We start from the raw sequence: 19,157 nt of genomic DNA, 5'->3' as shown, positions 1-19,157 counted from the left end.
GCGGTAAACAAATGAAATGGGGCGGGCCATGACGAACCCCAGCCGTCATCAGCACACGAGCACCGTAGTGCATGACGGCTGGGGTTCGTCATCAGCATACAAGGGGTTAATAACAAAAAATAATGAGAACAATGCATTATCTATATTCCCCTTCTTAAAATAGCCATTTAAGAAATTGAAACAAAAGGTTGAAAATGGGTGATTTTAAATAAATACATTTTCCTCTGACAGACAGGCAGTATGCTCAAGGTTCCTTCAATGCAGACTAGTGCCACTTTGCTTTCATTTCTTTTTAGCTATTTTTTTATTTGTTTATTTATTTATCAAGCAAGAAATACGTATTTCAACATGCTATGCTTACAAAGCAGCAGTACAGTGATCAAGAAAATCGTATAGTTTGGGCGGTAACTGATAGTTGTATTTTAGATAAATGTAAGTGTTTAAAGGGACACCAAAATACTGACTTAAAACAATTAATAAATTGCAGGCTAGAGAATTAATTTAAATTTATACAAATCTGTATATTTATATTAAACAGTAATGCAAAGGCATAGGTTTGCAAGAGCTAGTCTGTACACATTAATTGTCACCACTTTCATGCCACTGTTTGTGAGTCTTTTATGCAAGTTTGAAAGCGAGAAGAAAGGAGCTGGAGTGCAGTTCACCCGGGACCTGGTTGCAGAAGTATGGTCCAAGTAACTAGGATGAGTCTAAAAGTGAGGCGGCAAAGGGAAGTTTGGGAGAGACGAGGTAGTTTAGGGTTAATCAAGCAAAGGTTGCAAGAAGGCACATATATTTTTAGAATTGAAGACAGATAGCTGGGGAATAGATAATTTATAAATCTGAAAACCAGAATTAGAATTATGTGTGAGGCCTGTTTTATGCAGTTAACCAGGTGATTTGATTAAGATGGTAAGTGGTATCACTGTGTTTAGAAAAATTGTAAAGGGTTCTTATGGTATAGCTTATTACTTTGTGTCATGGAAGGAGATAGTATTGGGGAAGCCCAACAAATAGGCCGTTGGGGTAATCTAGTTTGACCAGGATGTTTGTAAAGAGCAGTGTTTTGTTTGTTTGATGGGACATGTGTAGATGAATTTAGCACCTGTTAAGTACTTGATACCACTGCTGTGGAAGCCATGTAGGTTTCCAGGGTTATACATTGAAATCTACACCCAGGTTTCTGGTTGAAGGTGGAGGGATGTGGGTGTTAGGGCTGTACACAATTTTGCTTAAGGGCATGGCTGACCATTCACTGACGAATTTCTGTGAGGCAATCAGAGACTTTTGATTGTAGCTCAAAGGGAAATTTGAAAAGGAAAACAATGTTTGATTGTTATTGACATATAGATAATAATAGAATCTGTTTGGCAAGATGGTGTCACCTAGGGATGTACTGAAAAAATAGATAAGCAGGGGTCCAACAAGTGACCCTTTAGGAACTGTTGGTACAAGAATCTCTGAACATTAGACTTTGGCTTTTTATGCTTTAATAATGCTGAATTGTAAAGCTTTTTCTTTGGTACAACTCAAGATCTCTTGAAAGTATCTGTACAATGTAAGCATCTTTTTGGTGGCGACAAGTTTGCATTAACCCATTATTCCGCATCATTTTTAGTCCACTGTTTTTCTTGGCACTGTACCGGCAGATTGCGATAGAATGCTGTTTATAATGGGAAAAAGTCCAAAGAAATGAAATGATCAGATAATGTGCATTGTCTGTTTAGTGGACATCATTCACACTTAGTGAGAGCCCAGTTTGTCAAGAATTGCCCTGAATAGACAGAGAGGAGTTCAGCTTGCTCCTAAGCTGGAAGTCCATCTGTTGCACTCCATTTCTCCTTTTGAGACTGCTTACTCAGCGCATGGATCCAAGTCTAGCAAAAGTTCATAGTGAAATCACCTATACAAAGGGCCTTTCAGAGTCTCTAACATGAATGAATGAATGAAGGGAAAGTTGTTCCGCGCAACTTAGCCCAAGGGCATCAAGGCGCCAATCAGGTCATACAGTCTAAAATTCTCCTAGTGCACAATTACGGGTAAGCCTCTACAAAAAAACACGTTTTTAATGCTTTATGGAAAAGCGCATGGGAGGGTTGTCCTGCCAGTTGTGGGGAGGGAATTCCAGAGCCTAGGCACCAAGGTAGAAAACGCTCTACCTCCCCACCTTGCTTTTACAAATCTGGGAACTGAAAGAAGGTTTTTATTGGATGAGCGTAGAGCTCTGCTGGGGGAGTAAGAGTGGAGGAGGGACCTGATTCCCTCTGGGCCATAACCATACACAGCCCCATGAGCGAGACAAAGGACCTTGAAAGAAATCCTAGACTGGATAGGTAGCCAATGTAGGTTTTTCCTGGCCAAAGATGTTGAGGAAAGCCTAGGAAGATCAAAGACCATCTTGGCCGCAGCATTTTGTACTATCTGCAAGCACTGGATAAGGCTCTTATTAATACCCACATAGAGCTCATTGCAGTAATCCAGTCTCGAGGAAACAAGTGCCAAGTTGGCTTGCTTCCGGGCATCAGAGGAGAGGTGGTGAGCGATCTTTCTGAGGATCCTGATGATACCACAGCAGGTTGAAACAGTCCTGCTGACCTGACAGTCAAAAGAGAGTGAGCTATCTATCAGTACCCCCATATTCTCGGCGGATTGGGAGGGAAGGGGACAGTCCCCAAGGGAAGCAGGCCACCAGTCATTCGACCAGACGTCCTGATTGCCCCCAAAGATCAGGACCTCTGTCTTCTTTCCGTTTAGCTTTAGGAAGTTCTGGATCATCCATTGGGATACTGGGAGCCCCTGAGGCCACCCTGACGAAACTGCAACGAACACAAAACGCAGCAGCCCGTCTAATCATGAACCTCCCCTCCATAGTGTCAGCTAAACCTGCCATCAAGGCCCTGCACTGGCTGCCTGTGCGCCAAAGGGTGGAATTCAAAGCCATGTGCACGGCATACAAACTTATCAATGGATCCGGCCCGCGATTCTCAGCGGCCTGGTTACTCCTTACAAAGCTCCCAGATCTCTACGGTCCGAGAATGAGCACCTAGCCAACATCCCCAAATTCAAAAAGACACGCACAGGAGGCAGACGCTTCTCGGTAAAAGCGTCCACTGGATGGAACTCCCTTCCACGTTCCCTCAGACTGGAACCCAGCTATCTGATTTTCAGAAAAAAACTTAAAACCCTTCTATTCCCCAAATAAATGTCCCTCTCCCCTTTTTTCCCTCTCATCTGGATAACAAATCTTCATAGCGCGGGGATGCCCTCAGGTCACCAGGCGCTTTACAAATCGCTAAATAAATAAAATAAATAAATAAATACTGCCTCCATACAGTTCCTGAAGTTCAGGGCAGAATCACTCACAGACTGTGTGAGGGAGACCATAAATTGGGTGTAGTCAGCATATGACAACACCTCAAGCCCAAAGGATCTCACTACCCTGGCAAGTGGGGCCACATAGATGTTAAAGAGTGTGGGACTTAAAGAAGATCCCTGGGGGACCCCACACTGCACAGGTTTAGAGGGAGAGAGAAATTCGCCCAACTTCACCCTTTGTTCTCTTTGGTTAAGGAAAGAGGCCAAGAGGCTCAGAGCTGGGGCTCCGCCTCCTATCTCCCTGAGCCGAGAAACCAGGACAGAGGGAGACAGGGTGTCAAAGGCCGCCGTGAGGTCGAGCAGGACCAGAAGGGTGGTATGGCCCTTTTCGACCTTCGAGCGGATGTTGTTAATGACCACGGTAAGGGCAGATTCGGTACTGTGGGCTCTTCGAAAGCCATGTTGCAAAGCATCTAGCAAGCTGGAATCATCCAAGAAGGAGCTTAGGTGGCGGTTAAGATGTGATTCAAGTATTTTTGCAGGGGCAGGTAGTAAAGAAATAAGCCGAAAGTTTTTCAAAACCCCAGGGTCCAAAGTGGCCTTCTTCAGGAGTGGTTTAACGACCACCATCTTCCATGAAAGAGGGAAAATTCTCTCCGTAATTGCTAAATTCATCACCTCTAGAAGGGGGGGGAATAGCCACTTCCCTACAGGCCTTCAAGACCTTAAGCGGAAAGGGTCCAGAGGGGAGCCAGATTTGGTTTTGTCAAGGAGCTGATTGATCCCCTCCAGGGTAAGGAGAGGAAAATTAAGGAAGCTAGCTCAGGGTCCAATCGCCCGACACCCAGCTGTGGGAAGGGCAGGGGAGGAAGGAGAACTCAGCTCTAGGTTGAGGGATTCAGAGTTATAGATATCTGCAATTCGTTTGTTTTGTTCCTTCTCCATGGGATCAAGATGAGCCCGCCAGAGCCTCTCCTGTTTTCTGCATCCCTGCCTCAGCAACCTGAGCCTATCTGAAAACCAGGGTGCTGAAGGGCTGTTTCTGGCAGATTAGTACTGTTTGGCAGGGGCCAAGATGTCCACGGCCCCCGAAATGGTGTTTGAGAATTTCAGAGCAGCGGAATTAGTATCCCTCTCAGTGAAGGGCCTAAGTCTATTCATAAATGGAGCGAGTGTCTCATTATTAATCTCCTTAAAATTCCTTCTAGGTTCCCATCTCCTAGGGTCCGAGAGGGAACAGACAGTGTGATGGACTTTAAACTCCAGAGGAACGGCCAAATGATCTGACCAAGCAAGTGGGATTAGGGTGCCTGCCTTCGGTCAGGGATCATTGGAGAAAACTCCATCAAGCGTGTGGCCCACCAAATGAGTGGGGCTATCCACAAGTTGTCAGGCCGCATGAGTCTAGTGTTTCCACCAGGGAAAGGGTGTCTCTGGAACTCATATTTTCCAGATGGAAATTAAAATCACCTAAAAGGGTGATGTTGGATCTATCAATAAAAGATTCTAATACCTTCATCAAATCCTGACTAAAGGCAGATCTGGGACTTGGAGGCCTGTAGAATAGGAGGCCGGAGAAAGAGACGGAGGGAGTAGAGTTAATGGAAAAGTACATGGCCTGAAATGAGTCTGAGGGAGTAGAGAGGCATTCGGTTCGACAGATGGAGGAGCTTTTGTGTAGTATTCCTAACCCTCCTCCTCTTCGCCCAATTCTGTCCATCCTAGTCAGAACATTGCCCTTAGGGATTGCGTCTACGAGATCAGGACCTGAGGATTCAGACGCCCAGGTTTCAGTAATGAATACCCAGGAGGGTTTCCTCAATGAGACAAAGTCTTTGAAGGCAATGTTATTTTTGATTAAAGATCTCGCAATAATGAGAAAGCCTTCTTCGATAACCTGGGAGGGGTACTTGGACACCCCAGTGACCGGCTGCACCTTCAAGGCATTCGTTGTTCTAGGGCGACTAAAATTGCATCTGCAACAAAGTGCATCTAAGAGCGCCTCAGGGCAGAAAGTGTGATGGCAAGGCTTTCTGATGGGTTTTAGAGCCAAAAGCGCTTACGTTGAGTAGAGGGCATCAGGAGTGGTCACTAAGTGTGCTGATGGTACAGCTGCTGCCATGTAATTCATTGTTCAGCGTCAAGAGTTTTGTGGCTGACCTGTTCATTGTTGTGAATTAATTTGCCTTTGAGGTCTTGTAGTGTCAAGAACATTGATAATAAGTCATACATTGTTGCCCACATCAAATCCTGTTCCTGGCAGCTTTAGGCCTTAGTCCTATGGTGTTCCATTAAACCCAGTGTCCTTTCAGGCCTACATATTTGAATCCTAGCTGTCAATCCATCTCAAAAGACCATTAATCCAAGAAGAGGAGGAGTTCATCTTGGAGACATCATTGCCCTTGCAGGGTCGAGACATTCGCATTGCAGACTGCATAGATATTTTCCTTTTCTAAGGAATACACCTCTTGATTTTCATTTGCATACCTCTTCATCTGAAAGAGACACGTTAGTGATAGATTCCTTACCTTCGAATATCCCCAGGCGTCAGACTGGATCCGGAAAATTTTGCGTACCTCTGCACGCCGACAGGCGTCGTCCGCGGCTCCGCCGGAGTCGCAGTCGTCGCCGCCTGCCCCACACCTTCGGGTCCCTGGGCAAGACGCGACGCCTGGGGGGATCGAGCGGTACCTCATGGCCTTGAGGTCCCTCCCTCCTCAGCCGGGTTCCGTGGCGCCTCTGGGCCCAACGGCCCCGGCTGGAGGGCCTAGCATGTCGGGTGCTTCGGCTCTGACGCCGTTGGGTGCTTCGGCCCCGGCGCCGTCGGGTGCTTCGGCCCCGGCGCCGCCGGCAGCTTCGGTCCCGGCGCCGCAGGCCCTCTCTGGATCCGCTTCCGGATCCGGGCCGTCGCCGGGCGACCTCACGACCTCGCTGACGCCGGCCCTATGGGTGTCACCCCCGGTGCCTGCTATGGGCGCCGTCCCCGATCCTACCCTCAGTCCAGTTCTGGCGCCGGAGCGGTGCCGATGGGCGCCGCTACCGGCGGCATTTGGAAATTTCTATTTCCATGAACAGGACCCATCTGTTGAACCTGTACTACAGTAGATGGGTGACCAGGGTGATTTGGAAGGGTCTGAGGACCCTCTGGCACGGGAGTGCTAGTCACCACAGGACTGGACATATGAGCTTGGGGAGGCCAGTGGCATTGACACTTCGCCAGACGCTGGATTTGTCTCCCCTCCCACCGTGGCTACGGAGTAGGGGGCTGCTTATAATGTAGTGTTGACACGGGCAGCCATGGCCTTAAACCTTGAGCTTCCTGTCGCGGCCGTGAGCACTAACCTCCTCACAGAGGCCCTTAAACCGCAGGCAAGCTCCAGTGAGCCTCTGCTGCCGTTTAATGAGGCCTTGTGTGACGTTCTTGTGGGCACTTGGTCCAAGCCCGCCACAGGTCCGCCTGTGGATAGGAACGTGGCCAGACGCTACCGCCCGGCCGCGGGCGACCCTTGCTTTTTGTCCACCCACCCCACCCCCGAGAGCCTGGTCATCCAGGCCTCCACTTCCCAGACCGCGGGAATCCAAGATGTATGAGCAGTTTGGGAAGAATGTGTTCTCGTCCCTCAGTTTGGGACTGCGGTCAGTTAATACCGCATGCCTCTTGGGCCACGGTCGCGGACGTGCTGCCACAATGTCCGGAGGAGGTCCGGGCAAAACTCACCCAAACCCTTGCGGAGGTTCGAGATGCAGCGCCGTATAGTGAAGTAGTGTGGCTCACTGGTTAGAGGCGGCAGACCCGAGAGCAGAGGACGGCCCGGGACCAGGGTTCGATTCCCGGCGCGGCAGGTTTCTGGACCAGGGTCAGTGGACTCGATAATTCTCTCGCCTCGGTGCCCACTCTGATCAGTGATCACACTCGGCAACTCTGGGCATTAGCTTGCCTCATCTTCACTAACGGCCCCACCAGACCGCTGGGGATGCCTGGTCTCACCCTGGAGATACCCATTAAGGGACCATCTCTCAGGGAAGCCAGGAAGGGTTTCGCAGCGGTCGAAGCGCCTTGGGACCCTACGGGTAAGTAGTGCGCTATATAAATGCCTATACATTACATTACATTACATTACATCCGGTGTGGGCAGGATACCACAGACTCACTGGGCAGGGCGATGGCAACGACAGTGGCGGTTCGACGCCACGCCTAGTTGAGGTCCGCCAACTTTTCGGCCAATGTCCAGGCCACTCTGCTGGACATGCCGTTTGATGGCCATCGCCTCTTTGGCGACAAGGCAGACCATGCGCTTGAGCGATTTATGGACTCCAGGGCTACGGCCAAGTCCTTGGGCCTCTTGGCCCCTCGCCAGCAAACGGGTGCCTTTCGCTCCTTTCGTTGCCAAGGAAGGGACGCCCCCACACATGCTGCCAGCCACGTGCCGCAGAATGTCCAACAGCGCGGTGGCGGACGTGGAAACCGCCGTGGCGGCGGTCGGGGACAACGGCGCGGCCAGTCCACACCTTCCCCCGCAGCACCTGCCTCAAAACCCTCCTAGTCCGTGCTTTCAGGCCCATGTGACGACAGTGGGAAGCAGGGTTCGCCATCATCTTTTCCACTGGCGCACTGTCACGTTGGACAGGTGGGTGTTGCAAATAGTCTGAAGGGGCTACTCCCTCCCCTTCGAGACGACCCCTCCAGCCATGCCACCGCAATTCCACCGCGTGTCGGGGGTTCACTTGCAACTTCTGCAAGAGGAAGTCACGGCCCTCTTGGCCAAGGGGGCCATCGAGCGCGTTCCTGGGCCAGAAGTAGGGTGTGGTTGTTACTCCCACTACTTTCTGGTACCCAAGAAGGGCAAAGGGGGCCTACGCCCTATCTTGGACCTACGGAACGTCAACGGCTTCCTCCGGAAGGAGAAGTTCAAGATGCTGACTCTGGCTCAGGTCTTAGCTGCCCTGGATCCAGGAGACTGGATGGTAGCGTTGGACTTGCAGGACGCCTATTTTCACATCCCGTTCTGCCGGCCCACCGGCGTTATCTCAGGTTCACGGTAGGCCACAAGCATTTTCAATTTACCGTGCTCCACTTCGGCCTTACCAGCGCCCCACGGGTGTTCACCAAAGTGATGGCGGTGGTCGCAGCCCATCTGCGCATGTTAGGGGTTTCAGTCTTTCCCTACCTCGACGACTGGTTGTTGAAGGCGGGCTCGCCCCAGACACTCGTCAGCCACCTCCAGACTACGGCCGATCTCCTGCATCTGCTGGGGTTCTCCATCAAAGTGCCGAAGTCACACCTGTGTCCCTCTCAGAAGCTCCTCTTCATCGGAGCGGTTCTGGACTCGGCGCAGTTTCGGGTTTATCCAATCGAACAGCGTGTTCGGGATATTCAGGCTCTGATTCCGATCTTTCAGCCTTTATCCCGGGTCTCGGTCAGGTTGACGCTGTGGCTTCTGGGGCTGATGGCCTCCTGCATCCTTCTGGTGCATCATGCCCCGGTGGCGGATGCAGGCTCTGCAGTGGGACCTGAAGTTTCATTGGGCCCAGCATCAGGGCAACTTGTCCGACCATGTCTTGATCTCGGAGGGCACTGCAAAACAGCTGCAGTAGTGGCTCATGGACCGCGATTGGGTCAGTGGCAGATCCCTCTCCCTACCCCACTTGGAGCACGAAGTGCAGACGGACGCGTCCTTCCTGGGTTGGGGAGGCCACATGGGAGAGGCGGAGATCAGAGGTCTCTGGTCTCTGGCGGAGTCCCAGCTCCACATCAACCTTCTGAAGCTGCGGGCGATCCGACTTGCACTGAAGGCATTCCTCCCCACTGTCCGGGGGAGTGTAGTGCAGGTGTTCACGGAAAACACCACCGCCATGTGGTACTGCAACAAACAGGGTGGGGTTGCGGACCCTATGCCAGGAGGCTCTGCGCCTCTGGCAATGGCTGGAACATTAGGGCGTGACCCTGGTGGTTCAACACCTGTCAGATTCCCTGAACGCCAGGGCGGACGAACTCAGCCGTTGGTGCATGATGGATCACGAATGGCGTCTGAACTCGGACGTGGCGCAAGGCCTCTTTCAGCAGTAGGGAGAGCCTTGGTTAGATCTATTCGCCACAGAAGAGAATGCGCTGTCATGTGGCGGTTTTCCGCCTTTCCAGGCCCCACAACACACATACGGGAATACTCACTTCCGGCCGGAAATGGTGTCCCGGTCTAGTCCTCCGGCCAATGCTTTAACTTCCAGGGACTACGCATAAAGGTGTGAAGCACCTCCGGATCGGTGCTTCTGATTCCAGATTTGTGCACGGATCCCAGCAGACGGCAGCGGATTGTTCTGCCCTTATTGATTCCTGGATGTTCCACGGCACGATGAGTCACGGTAACACCTTCCCCGAGCCTACAAGCGTTTTGGCCGCTTGTTTCTCAACAGCGTGTGTTGCGCTGGCCTGTGCTTCCCCGAGCCCCCAGAGCTCAGACTACCTTGCGGGGTTTTCAGTGCCGCTTGCACCGGTTGCTGAGCGCCAAGAGTTCTGTGTTCTGTTTTCCATTGGGACCAGGATTAACCCTTTCCCTGGCAGCCGCGCAGATTTGTGGCATGGTGCACAGCAAAGGCTGTGGATCCACTCTCTGCACCCCTTTCTGAGGGTCTCCTCTTCCTTCTTTCTCTTGCCCAGCAGGGCTCTGCTCTGGGCACTATCAAGGGCTACCTTTCTACCCTTTCCGCCTTCTTAAGGCTAACTGATCAGCCTTCCTTGTTCAAGTCCCCAATTGTAAATAGGTTTCTGAAGGGCATCACACACATGTTCCCTCCGGTTCCTTTCGTGATGCCCCAGTGGGACTTGAATCTTGTACTTAGCTACCCAATGTGTGCTCCCTTTGAGCCGCTCCATAACTGTCCTCTCAGTCTTCTTACCTTGAAGACTGCTTTCTTGGTTGTCATCACCTCTGCCAGGAGAGTGAGTGAGTTCCAGACTCTTTCTTCTACACCTCCTTTCCTCTCTGTTCATCCGGACAAGGTTGTGTTGCGGTCGAGACCTTCGTTCCTGCCCAAGGTTGTCACGGCCTTCCACATCGGGCAGTCCATTACCTTGCCCACCTTCTTTCCGCCTCCGCATCCCTCGAAAGAGGAAGAGAGGCTCCACCGCCTGGACCCAAAACGTGCGCTCTCTTACTATCTGGATCGCACACGTCAGTTCCGGGTGGATGACCAACTCTTTGTTGGTTACGTGGGCGCTAAGAAGGGAAAGGCTGTGAATAAGCGGATCATCTAGCGGTGGATCATCTTGTGTATCCAGGCGTGTTACTCCTTGACAAAGAAGGAACCCCCTGTGGGACTACGGGCTCATTCTACTCGGGCCGCGGCGACTACCACTGCCCTAGGCCGAGGAGTGCCCTTGCAGGATATTTGCCAGGCAGCTACGTGGGCCTCGCTGCACACGTTTGCAAGACATTATTGCCTGGACAGCCAAGTCCGGAGGGATGGCTTCTTTGGCCGTTCTGTCCTCCAGGACTTTCTGGTGTGATTATTGGTTCGCAGACCCACCACCGGGGTTGGTATTGCTGGGGTATCTATTCTAAGGTAAAGACTCTATCACTAACGTGTCTCTTTCAGATGCACAAGTTACTACTTGTGTAACGATATATCTGTAAGAGACATTAGTTAGTGATATATTCCTTACCGAACCTCCCATCCTCCCCATTCTGCGAACCAATATCTAGGGTTAAGGTCATCCCCTTTCAGGGCCCTAGTTTCATGGCACCAGTGTTGGTTCTATCGTGGCTCTGCGTATCTGGCGCTGAAAAGCTGTGTATCAGAACTGACGTCAGCGCGCATGGGCGGTGTCTAAGTACTCCGACAACGTCATTTCGCCGCTAACGACGGACGCGGAGCCGCGGACTACGCCTGCCGGCGCGCAGGGGCATTGCTACGCAAAATTTTCCGGATCCAGTCTGACGCCTGGGGAATATTCTAAGGTAAGGAATCTATCACTAACTAATGTCTCTTACAGATATATCGTTACACAAGTAGTAACTTGTGCTTTAAACCCGTACCATTTCCTCTTAGGACGTCACAGTATTTATACATGTGATCACCAGAGCTGCTGCCAAGTTCAGCTTTCCTACATCAAATGCTTGACATGAAATTCTCTCATCAATGGCCCGTCCCTCTGGTTCATGGTCTTCTGAGTTTAAATTTTGTTAATTGAAACAAATAGAACATCTGGAGAAGTGTGGCTCACTGGTTAGAGCAGGCAGACCCTGAAGCAGAGGTCAGACCCGGGACCAGGGTTCAATTCCCGACGCGGCAGGGTCTTGAGCTCAAATGTCCACGGACTCGATAATTCTCGCTTCGGTGCCTGACCTAATCATGGGTTCACACTCTGCAACTCTGGGCATTAAGCTTGCTTAATCTCCACAACGGCCCCCCGCGGCGGGATGCCTGGCTTTCACCTTGGGGATGCCCGTTAGGGGCTATCTCACAGGGAAAAGCCAGGACGGGTTCCCAAGGCAAGCGCCGAGATGCCTCCGGGTAGTCGAGCGCTATATAAGAACATACAAAAAAATCTGCACAGTACCAGTGTTTCAAAATCGCCAGCTCGCATAAACAAATAACAACCAATTAACATAGGCCAGGGATGGCACACACTTACAGTTTCTGGCTATGGAGCACAACATCCTTGTATATGTTTACTTGCTGTCATGATACACAACTTATACTAGGGTGAATGGACCTACTGACAACAACACAAACACATTTTAGTCCTGCTTGGTAACTATGGCAGATTGGATGGCTGCCAACACACTTAGATTAAACACTGATAAAATGTAGGTCTTAGTTTTTTGGTATCAAAGTTTTCGCAAATGTTTTGGGAATTTTTCAGGTGAAGGAAAGTCCATACTATTGTGGACTCGACTGCTGTTCTGATCAACTTCATATATGTAAACGGAATTGGATTAACATTAGTTCAGTTGCAGAGAACCTAAGAGAAGCTGTGCATTGAAAAATAGTTTCTATACCCTGGGTTGCCTATCAACAGGTGCTTAATCTGATCAGCCAGATATCGAGGTTTGACACAGCAGCATTCTAATTTGATGTTAAGTACCCAAGAAGCTAAATTGAGTATTTAAGGCTGGCTGCCCCACCTGTGATGCTAAGGGATTGCTCTAGTATGCTGCCAGCCAATGTGAAGCTGCAAGGATCTGTCTCAGGCAGTGCTAGGGAAGGAGGATATGCTAAATCTGGAAGAGAATCCACTGGTGTAATTTTCTGCACAATAGGACGAGAATGGAAGGGGTAATTCTGTTGGCAAACTCTCCTCCAGACTTCCACCACAAGTTGGAGAATTTTCCATGAACTACTGCACCACAAAGTATTTATCAAATCATTTTTCCAGGCATTTGTGGCTAACATCTGATCAACACTACAAAAGTGTTTGCTTAATGGCATGTTTGGATATAACAGATGGGCATTGGAGTGGGTGGGTGTACTGTAATTTTTGAAGGTTGTGTATTATGTATGTGAATGTGTATGTTTATTTGAAAAGTGAGACTTTAAGGCATTCATTCTCTTCCTCTGTCACATAAGTGTCTTGTTTAATTCTAGATTCCTAGCCTTCATTCAATGAATGAATTCTGGGTGGAAAAGCTTGATAACATTGATTTGGATTAGTAGCAGAAATGTGATGCATATGGAGGTTAGGGTGTTACAGATCCTTTCATTGCCAACAGCTATACTGTCTGTTCCTGTAGCTGCAGCAGGAACAAAAACAGACCACAGATCACAATCCAGGCGAGGACCGTCATTAGCAGGCCTTGAGGCAGAGTACGGAGAATAGACACTCGATCTGCATTAAATAGCCTGTATGCGACAGAAACAAATATTGTCAATATCACATGCCTATTGTGTCATGTCTATTTTACAAAATATGTGCATGTTTCCCATTTAATTTATTTCTTGCTTTGGGGAGAGGATGTAGCCTTGCGGCTAGAGCGGTCGACCTCGAAGCTGGGGAACCGGGTTCGAGTGCTAGTCTTAAAACATTTGCCGGAACAGACGTCAGTACATAGCATTGGGTAGTTACAGAATGGTAGAACTATTTCGTCTGGAGGTTTGATGGTGTTGATGTGAATAGAAGAAGTGGAAAACTGACTTTGTTCTGAGGGAATTGATAGTGATATCAAGTAACTACTCAAAAATTGTGTGGAGGAAGTGATATTTGGGAATGGAGACCAACTCATGGATCCAAGGAAGTGGTGGGCACCTTAATGGATTTCGTGGGTATATGATAAACCTGATTGGAGAGGAATGCATCCGAAGATTGTAAAGAAGATCCACTGGAAGAAAGGAAGTAGTTGTTTCTGCGTAATACAGAGAAAGGTGAAGATTACGAAGAAAGTTAACTCATTGACCTGGCTAGTGAATGGTAGTAATTAGGTGTGAGTGTGGGCCAAAATCTTTTTTAGAAAAAGGACTGTGAAATTATTTTCTAATTTAGAAAGAGGTAAGAGAATGACCTTGCATTTTATCACTTTGCCAGATATTACTACAAATCCAGCAAACCTCTACTGAGACCCTTCCTCTGTCGAATTTGTGGTTCTCGCTTCCTGACACACGAAGATTTCAACTTCCATGTTCGCTCACATGAGGGCTCCGATCCACAACTCTTCAAGTGTCTTCAGTGCAACTACCATTGCCGACGCTGGTCTTCTCTGAAGGTGATAGATCAGAAATCCACACCTTTTATCTATTAATTTCTATTAGTAAATACAATAAATAGGATCAGAGATTTAATGACACAGGTAATCACAGAAACAAAATCTTCTGTGTTCAATACTATCAAACTAATGAGTAATCCTTACAGTAGCTCTTTCATGTTCTTGTCCTATTTCTTAACCTCAGCACTTTGTAAACAACTCCCCAATTGCAAGTTATTGTTGTTATTGTTAATTGCAACTTCTCTAGAGCATACCCTTTTTTAACTTGGCACTGCACCACCTGCAATGGGGTAAGGTGGAGAAAGATGAGTGGATTTAGCATACTTGTGCTGAACACTGACAGAGAAGCAACACCTGAAGCCATGCATCTGGACTCCTGGGCTGGGTCAGTTCCTCATTTTAATGGTCTCTTCAGCTTACTCGGATCTCTAATGGTAAACTCACCCCACTCCATGCTGTAAACTCTTTCTGATGGTAAATATCCTATACGTCTCCTATCCCTCTGTTATTCAGTGTCCTTTCTTGGTGTCTCGTTTCTGCTTAGAACCCTATCCACAACTATTTATGCAAAGTCAAGATGTCATTATAGCAATTCAGGGTCTATATGGGTCTATATGGGCCGGCAGCACAAGGTTGTATTTGCCTTTTTTGTTAAACTTCCTTGTGATGCTTTAATACCTTTTTAATAAACTGTCTGTCTTGATTGTAAACATCACTTTTTCCCTGTCCATAAAGGGCAGCCCTCACTTACAGTACATCACAAAAATGGTAACATTGGCTTCCTCCACTGGTGGAATGGCTACCAGTATTCTGTTAAGGTACTGTGGATATAAGCAAAGCAAAAACGCTATTTCAGCGTGCCCCATCAGAAATCGGACAACTCAGCTTCCTTGTTTTGTACCATTTTGGTAGTAGGACTTCCCTTCTCCCCCACGTTATGATCTTTGGCAGTAAAATTTCAGTGCTCAGGGTCTCACAGACAAATCAAACAAATCTCCCAAACATCATAAGTGAAATTATTTTTTAAACTGCTTATTAATTATTAATCCGCGCAGTGAGTTGTTGTCTAGAAACATGTTCCCCAGCACATGAAGTTGCCACTTTGTTCATGAGGGAGTGAATCAGCCTACAATTCAGGTTCCCCATTGATGTTGTCAACAACTCTGCCTCAACTACTGAATGCAGAGCTCCACCCTCGCAAACCCCCAAGAAGCTCAATCTCTAGCACATATGACCTAATGTGGCTGCCATTTTGAAGTCATGCTTTTTCAGTTTTTGCTCCCTCCTGGGTTACTTTCACTCAAATCTGCAATTCCACTGTCTTTCATTTTCACTTGTAGAGGCTTTCCCTGACAGGAGTAGAAGCCAAAACCATGTTCTAGGAGTTCCATTCTGGTAGTAGCTTCTCAATTGCCACAGCATTCTCTTGTCTCTTCAAAAGCCTGTAGAGAGGAGAAATAGGAGAGTTGAGGAAAGGCAAGACTGTATACTGTCCAAATAAATCCCAGTCTGCGCTAGGCTGTGATACAGAAAGACACTAGCAAATCTAAGAAAGACTGTCTCTCATTTGTCTTCTTACTTCAAAAAGTACTCCACATAAACAAGCTATTTGATAACGAATGGGAGTAGAATTCAGCTGAATACCGTCTGTTTGATGCACAGAGCCTTTTACAGTGGAGGGCCAACCTTTCTCTGTTGCTAAGTGTCACCTTACAGATAAACATATTAATACCAGAATATAATAATATGTGGGTAGCTACGTCCGTTAAGTGTGAAAAAAAGAAAAGAGACGTAGTCTGAAGAACTTTAATTTGAAAATGAAACATGCCTCTCTTTTGTGGCCATTTTATTTTCTGTCTTTTTGTTTTCTAGGAGCACATGTTTAACCATGAAGGCAGGAAGCCTTACAAGTGTGATGAATGCGACTACACTAGCGTGTACAAAAAAGATGTTACCAGGCATTCTGCTGTGCACAGACGCGACCGGTAAGTGGGAACGGAGGAATCTTCTGAAACTTGAACAGAACACCTGTGAACGAGCAGAGGGCCTATTGTTTGTCTTGTGTTATCAATTGAGTAGGGGATCCTGCAAGAATTTATTGGACGTGTGAGTTTTTGTTGGAGAGAATTATAGAAAATCAGGTTTGTGACAAACTTTGGTGGCTAAAGGCACACAGGTCTGAGTAAAGTGGGAATTTATTAGTGTTTGGAGCCTGGCATTTGGTCTGATTGGATGGGAACTAGATTGTGTTTCTGCATAAGGTCTGCATATAGGCTTCTTTCAGCAAATGTCAGTCAACATTCTCATGGGATGTTCACATGTTGGGTTTCCTTCTGCATGGCTCGTTGCTGCAGGGAAGGGAAATATGCAGTGAGTGGTTATGCTAAGCTCTCCAATTGCTGACTGATATTTTGCCCTTTTTTGCAGGAAGAAGAGAGTAGAACTGGTGAGTCTAATGTTTAGCCTTTTTTGTTTGTTCACCCAAGCTTTCCCTTGCTGACTTTGTCTCTTTTACGCTTCTGCTCTTGTCACATCTCAGTACTTCTTCCTGCAACCGACTCTCCAACCAAAATGCTTCATGTTAACAAACTTGCTGTGGTGCAGAATTCCTAAGCCCAGCTTATTGTAAATAAATATACCCTTAGTGGATGGCGAGTTTGTAACAGGGTATTTGTGTGGTTCGGATTCTCACATTATCTGATTGCTTCCACTTTTCTTCCTTAAATAATTGCTCCACTGGGGAATTACATTTTAGGTCATCCAATGAAGGGAGAATTTTTTTGTTCCTGGATCATCAAATATTAACCCTTTCCTTCTCCCAGGGGTGGACTTATATATTTCTGTACTTGTGTGCTCCTACATCTTTATAACCAACAGCTCTTCAGTTTTTGATTCATCTTTATGATCACTCCTACATATGTTTTGCTGATTGGCTGTAACAGGGCAAGAGAATATAAATTGTATTGTGTGGCAATTTCAGTATTACAAGGATTTTGGATTGAAGTGAAAGGGCACATTACAGGTTATTGTAAGGGTCATATCTTACTATAGAAACATATTTTTCATATATGAATATAACTATGGGCGGGTCACTTTGATTCCATTCCGTTTAGGTGTTTACATAGTTGCTAACAGCTCTTGGCTCTTACGTCAGTATTCTGAAAAATAAGTTCTCAATTGTCTCTTTGGATCATTTAGATGTAATTAAGTCACATTCATTGTTCGGGTGATCCAGAAGCAAGACAACCAACTAGTGTTTGACAAAGAAAAGTGTCTTGTATGGTGGTTTTCATTTCACATTCCCATATGCTGAATAAGGTTTTTCTTGGAACATGCCTGCTACTCAAAACAGACTTAGAAAGCTGAAGGTGAAGTGTTAAAGGTGAAGGTGAAAGATGATATCGCCTGCTGAAGAGTAGTGAAAATAAAGTTGAAGGTATTATGCGTGCCTATTGATGCAGAATCAATCTTCTTTTCTTCAAAGGTTGATAACACAGTGATCAAGTCCTGTGCATAATAGAGAGTTGCGGTATAAGCATTTTTTTGTAAGTCTCTAAACTCTATTTCTCGCACTTTCAATAGCAGGCAACAATGTCATGGGTGGTTTCCTGATTTACTGTCCTCCAGGGCCAGAAACACAATTCATAACCAGCTTAGGTGAAAAAATCATACACACAGCCATACGTCACAGCAAACTCTTCGTTCTAGGGGACCTTAATATACACTTTGATGAAACTACTAGACCAGAGGCACAAACTGTGTGTAAAGACCTCATGATCTTCAACCTTGCCCAAAAAGTTAATGCACCTACACATCAAGCAGGACACATTTTATATCCTATTTTCACTAACATAACTGACATGGAAGTGGGAGCATCTTGGCCAATCCCATGGTCCGATCACCACATAATCGCGTTTCAGATCCCACACAAAACCCAAGAGTCAGCTTACCCAAAAAGTCAGTAACCCGTAGTAAGTGGGAGAGGTTTAATCCTGACTCGTTCACTCAGGCGCTATGAAAAAATGAGCCGGACAAGGATATTGTGGAATCATGGATAACCAAAGCGCTGAATGAAATAGCGCCCTGGACGACCAAAAATACAAGAAGGGGGAACATCTCAGCTCCATGGTTCAATGACACCTTAATGAAGTCCAAACAAAAGTGCAAACAGTTGGGACGCAGGTGGGGTAAGAACTACTGCGCAAACTTTAAAGGAGAATATAAACAACAACAAAAAACATACTACGCTCTGATAAAGAAAACTCGTTGTGAGTTCTACTCTGGGAAAATTGAAATGGCCAAAAAACCCTCAGAAGAGATCTTTGCCATATTAAAATCCATCCAGTCAGCAGATAGGCTAACAGAGCCCCCCTCCACATCAGAGGTATCCTGCAATAGAATTGCTGACTTCTTTGCAGAGAAAGTGACAAAGATCTATGATACTTTCCCTAGAGCAGCACGCTAGGCCCCTAGCCCCAAAGACTCAACATCCACAGTTGTCAAAGTTGCAACCCTAGAGGAATGTATAATGCCAGAGCCAGATGTAATAAGGAAACTAGCAATCCAAATCAAATCAGGTTCACCTAGGGACCCAGCCTGTCCCGAAATCTTACTACAAGGAGCAAAATGTATTGTACCTTTCATATCAGAACTTATCTCCCGCTCCTACCAATTGGGGGATGTTCCCTATGAATGGAAGCAAGCTATAGTCCGCCCATTAAGGAAAAAAAACACAAATAGATTATGAGGTACTAGATAATCTACGCCCCATCTCGCTCCTACCTGTCTTTACTAAAATCGCAGAAAAAATAGTTAAAACTCGGCTCACAAAACACAGTGATAGTAAGAACCTATTACGCTGCTCACAATCAGGTTTCCGTGCTGCACATTCCACTGAAACCGCCTTGCTCCTGGCCACAGAAACTCTAAAACAACGGGCCGACGAAGGACACACAGCTGCACCAATCCTGTTGGACCTCTGCGCAGCATTTGATACAGTCTTCCATGGCCTCCTCCTACAATGATTAGAATATTGTGGAATCAGGGTAATGGCTCCGAACTGGATGAAATCCTTCGTGGCAGAAAGGGGTTTCCAGGTTAAACAAGACACATTCACTTCTAAGAGATCTACCCTATTACAAGGAG

General features: G+C 47.3%; 1 protein-coding gene across 2 annotated transcripts in view; it reads left to right on the top strand.

Moving 5' to 3' along the window:
- The window catches only part of ZNF335 (zinc finger protein 335), a 256,077-nt gene that overhangs the window by 92,005 nt on the left and 144,915 nt on the right, over positions 1 to 19,157 (top strand). For both annotated transcript variants that reach the window (XM_086932542.1, XM_086932540.1), the window contains exons 9-11: positions 13,835 to 14,012; positions 15,885 to 15,997; positions 16,440 to 16,458. In XM_086932542.1, the coding sequence (XP_086788668.1) occupies positions 13,835 to 14,012; positions 15,885 to 15,997; positions 16,440 to 16,458 (310 nt within the window). The remainder of the gene's footprint in view (positions 1 to 13,834; positions 14,013 to 15,884; positions 15,998 to 16,439; positions 16,459 to 19,157) is intronic.

Source organism: Lissotriton vulgaris, chromosome 7 (genome assembly GCF_964263255.1).
Source record: "Lissotriton vulgaris chromosome 7, aLisVul1.2, whole genome shotgun sequence".
Classification (NCBI taxonomy): Eukaryota; Metazoa; Chordata; class Amphibia; order Caudata; family Salamandridae; genus Lissotriton; species Lissotriton vulgaris.
Note: the sequence above shows the minus strand (reverse complement) of the source record. Positions and strands in the feature narration are given on the sequence as shown.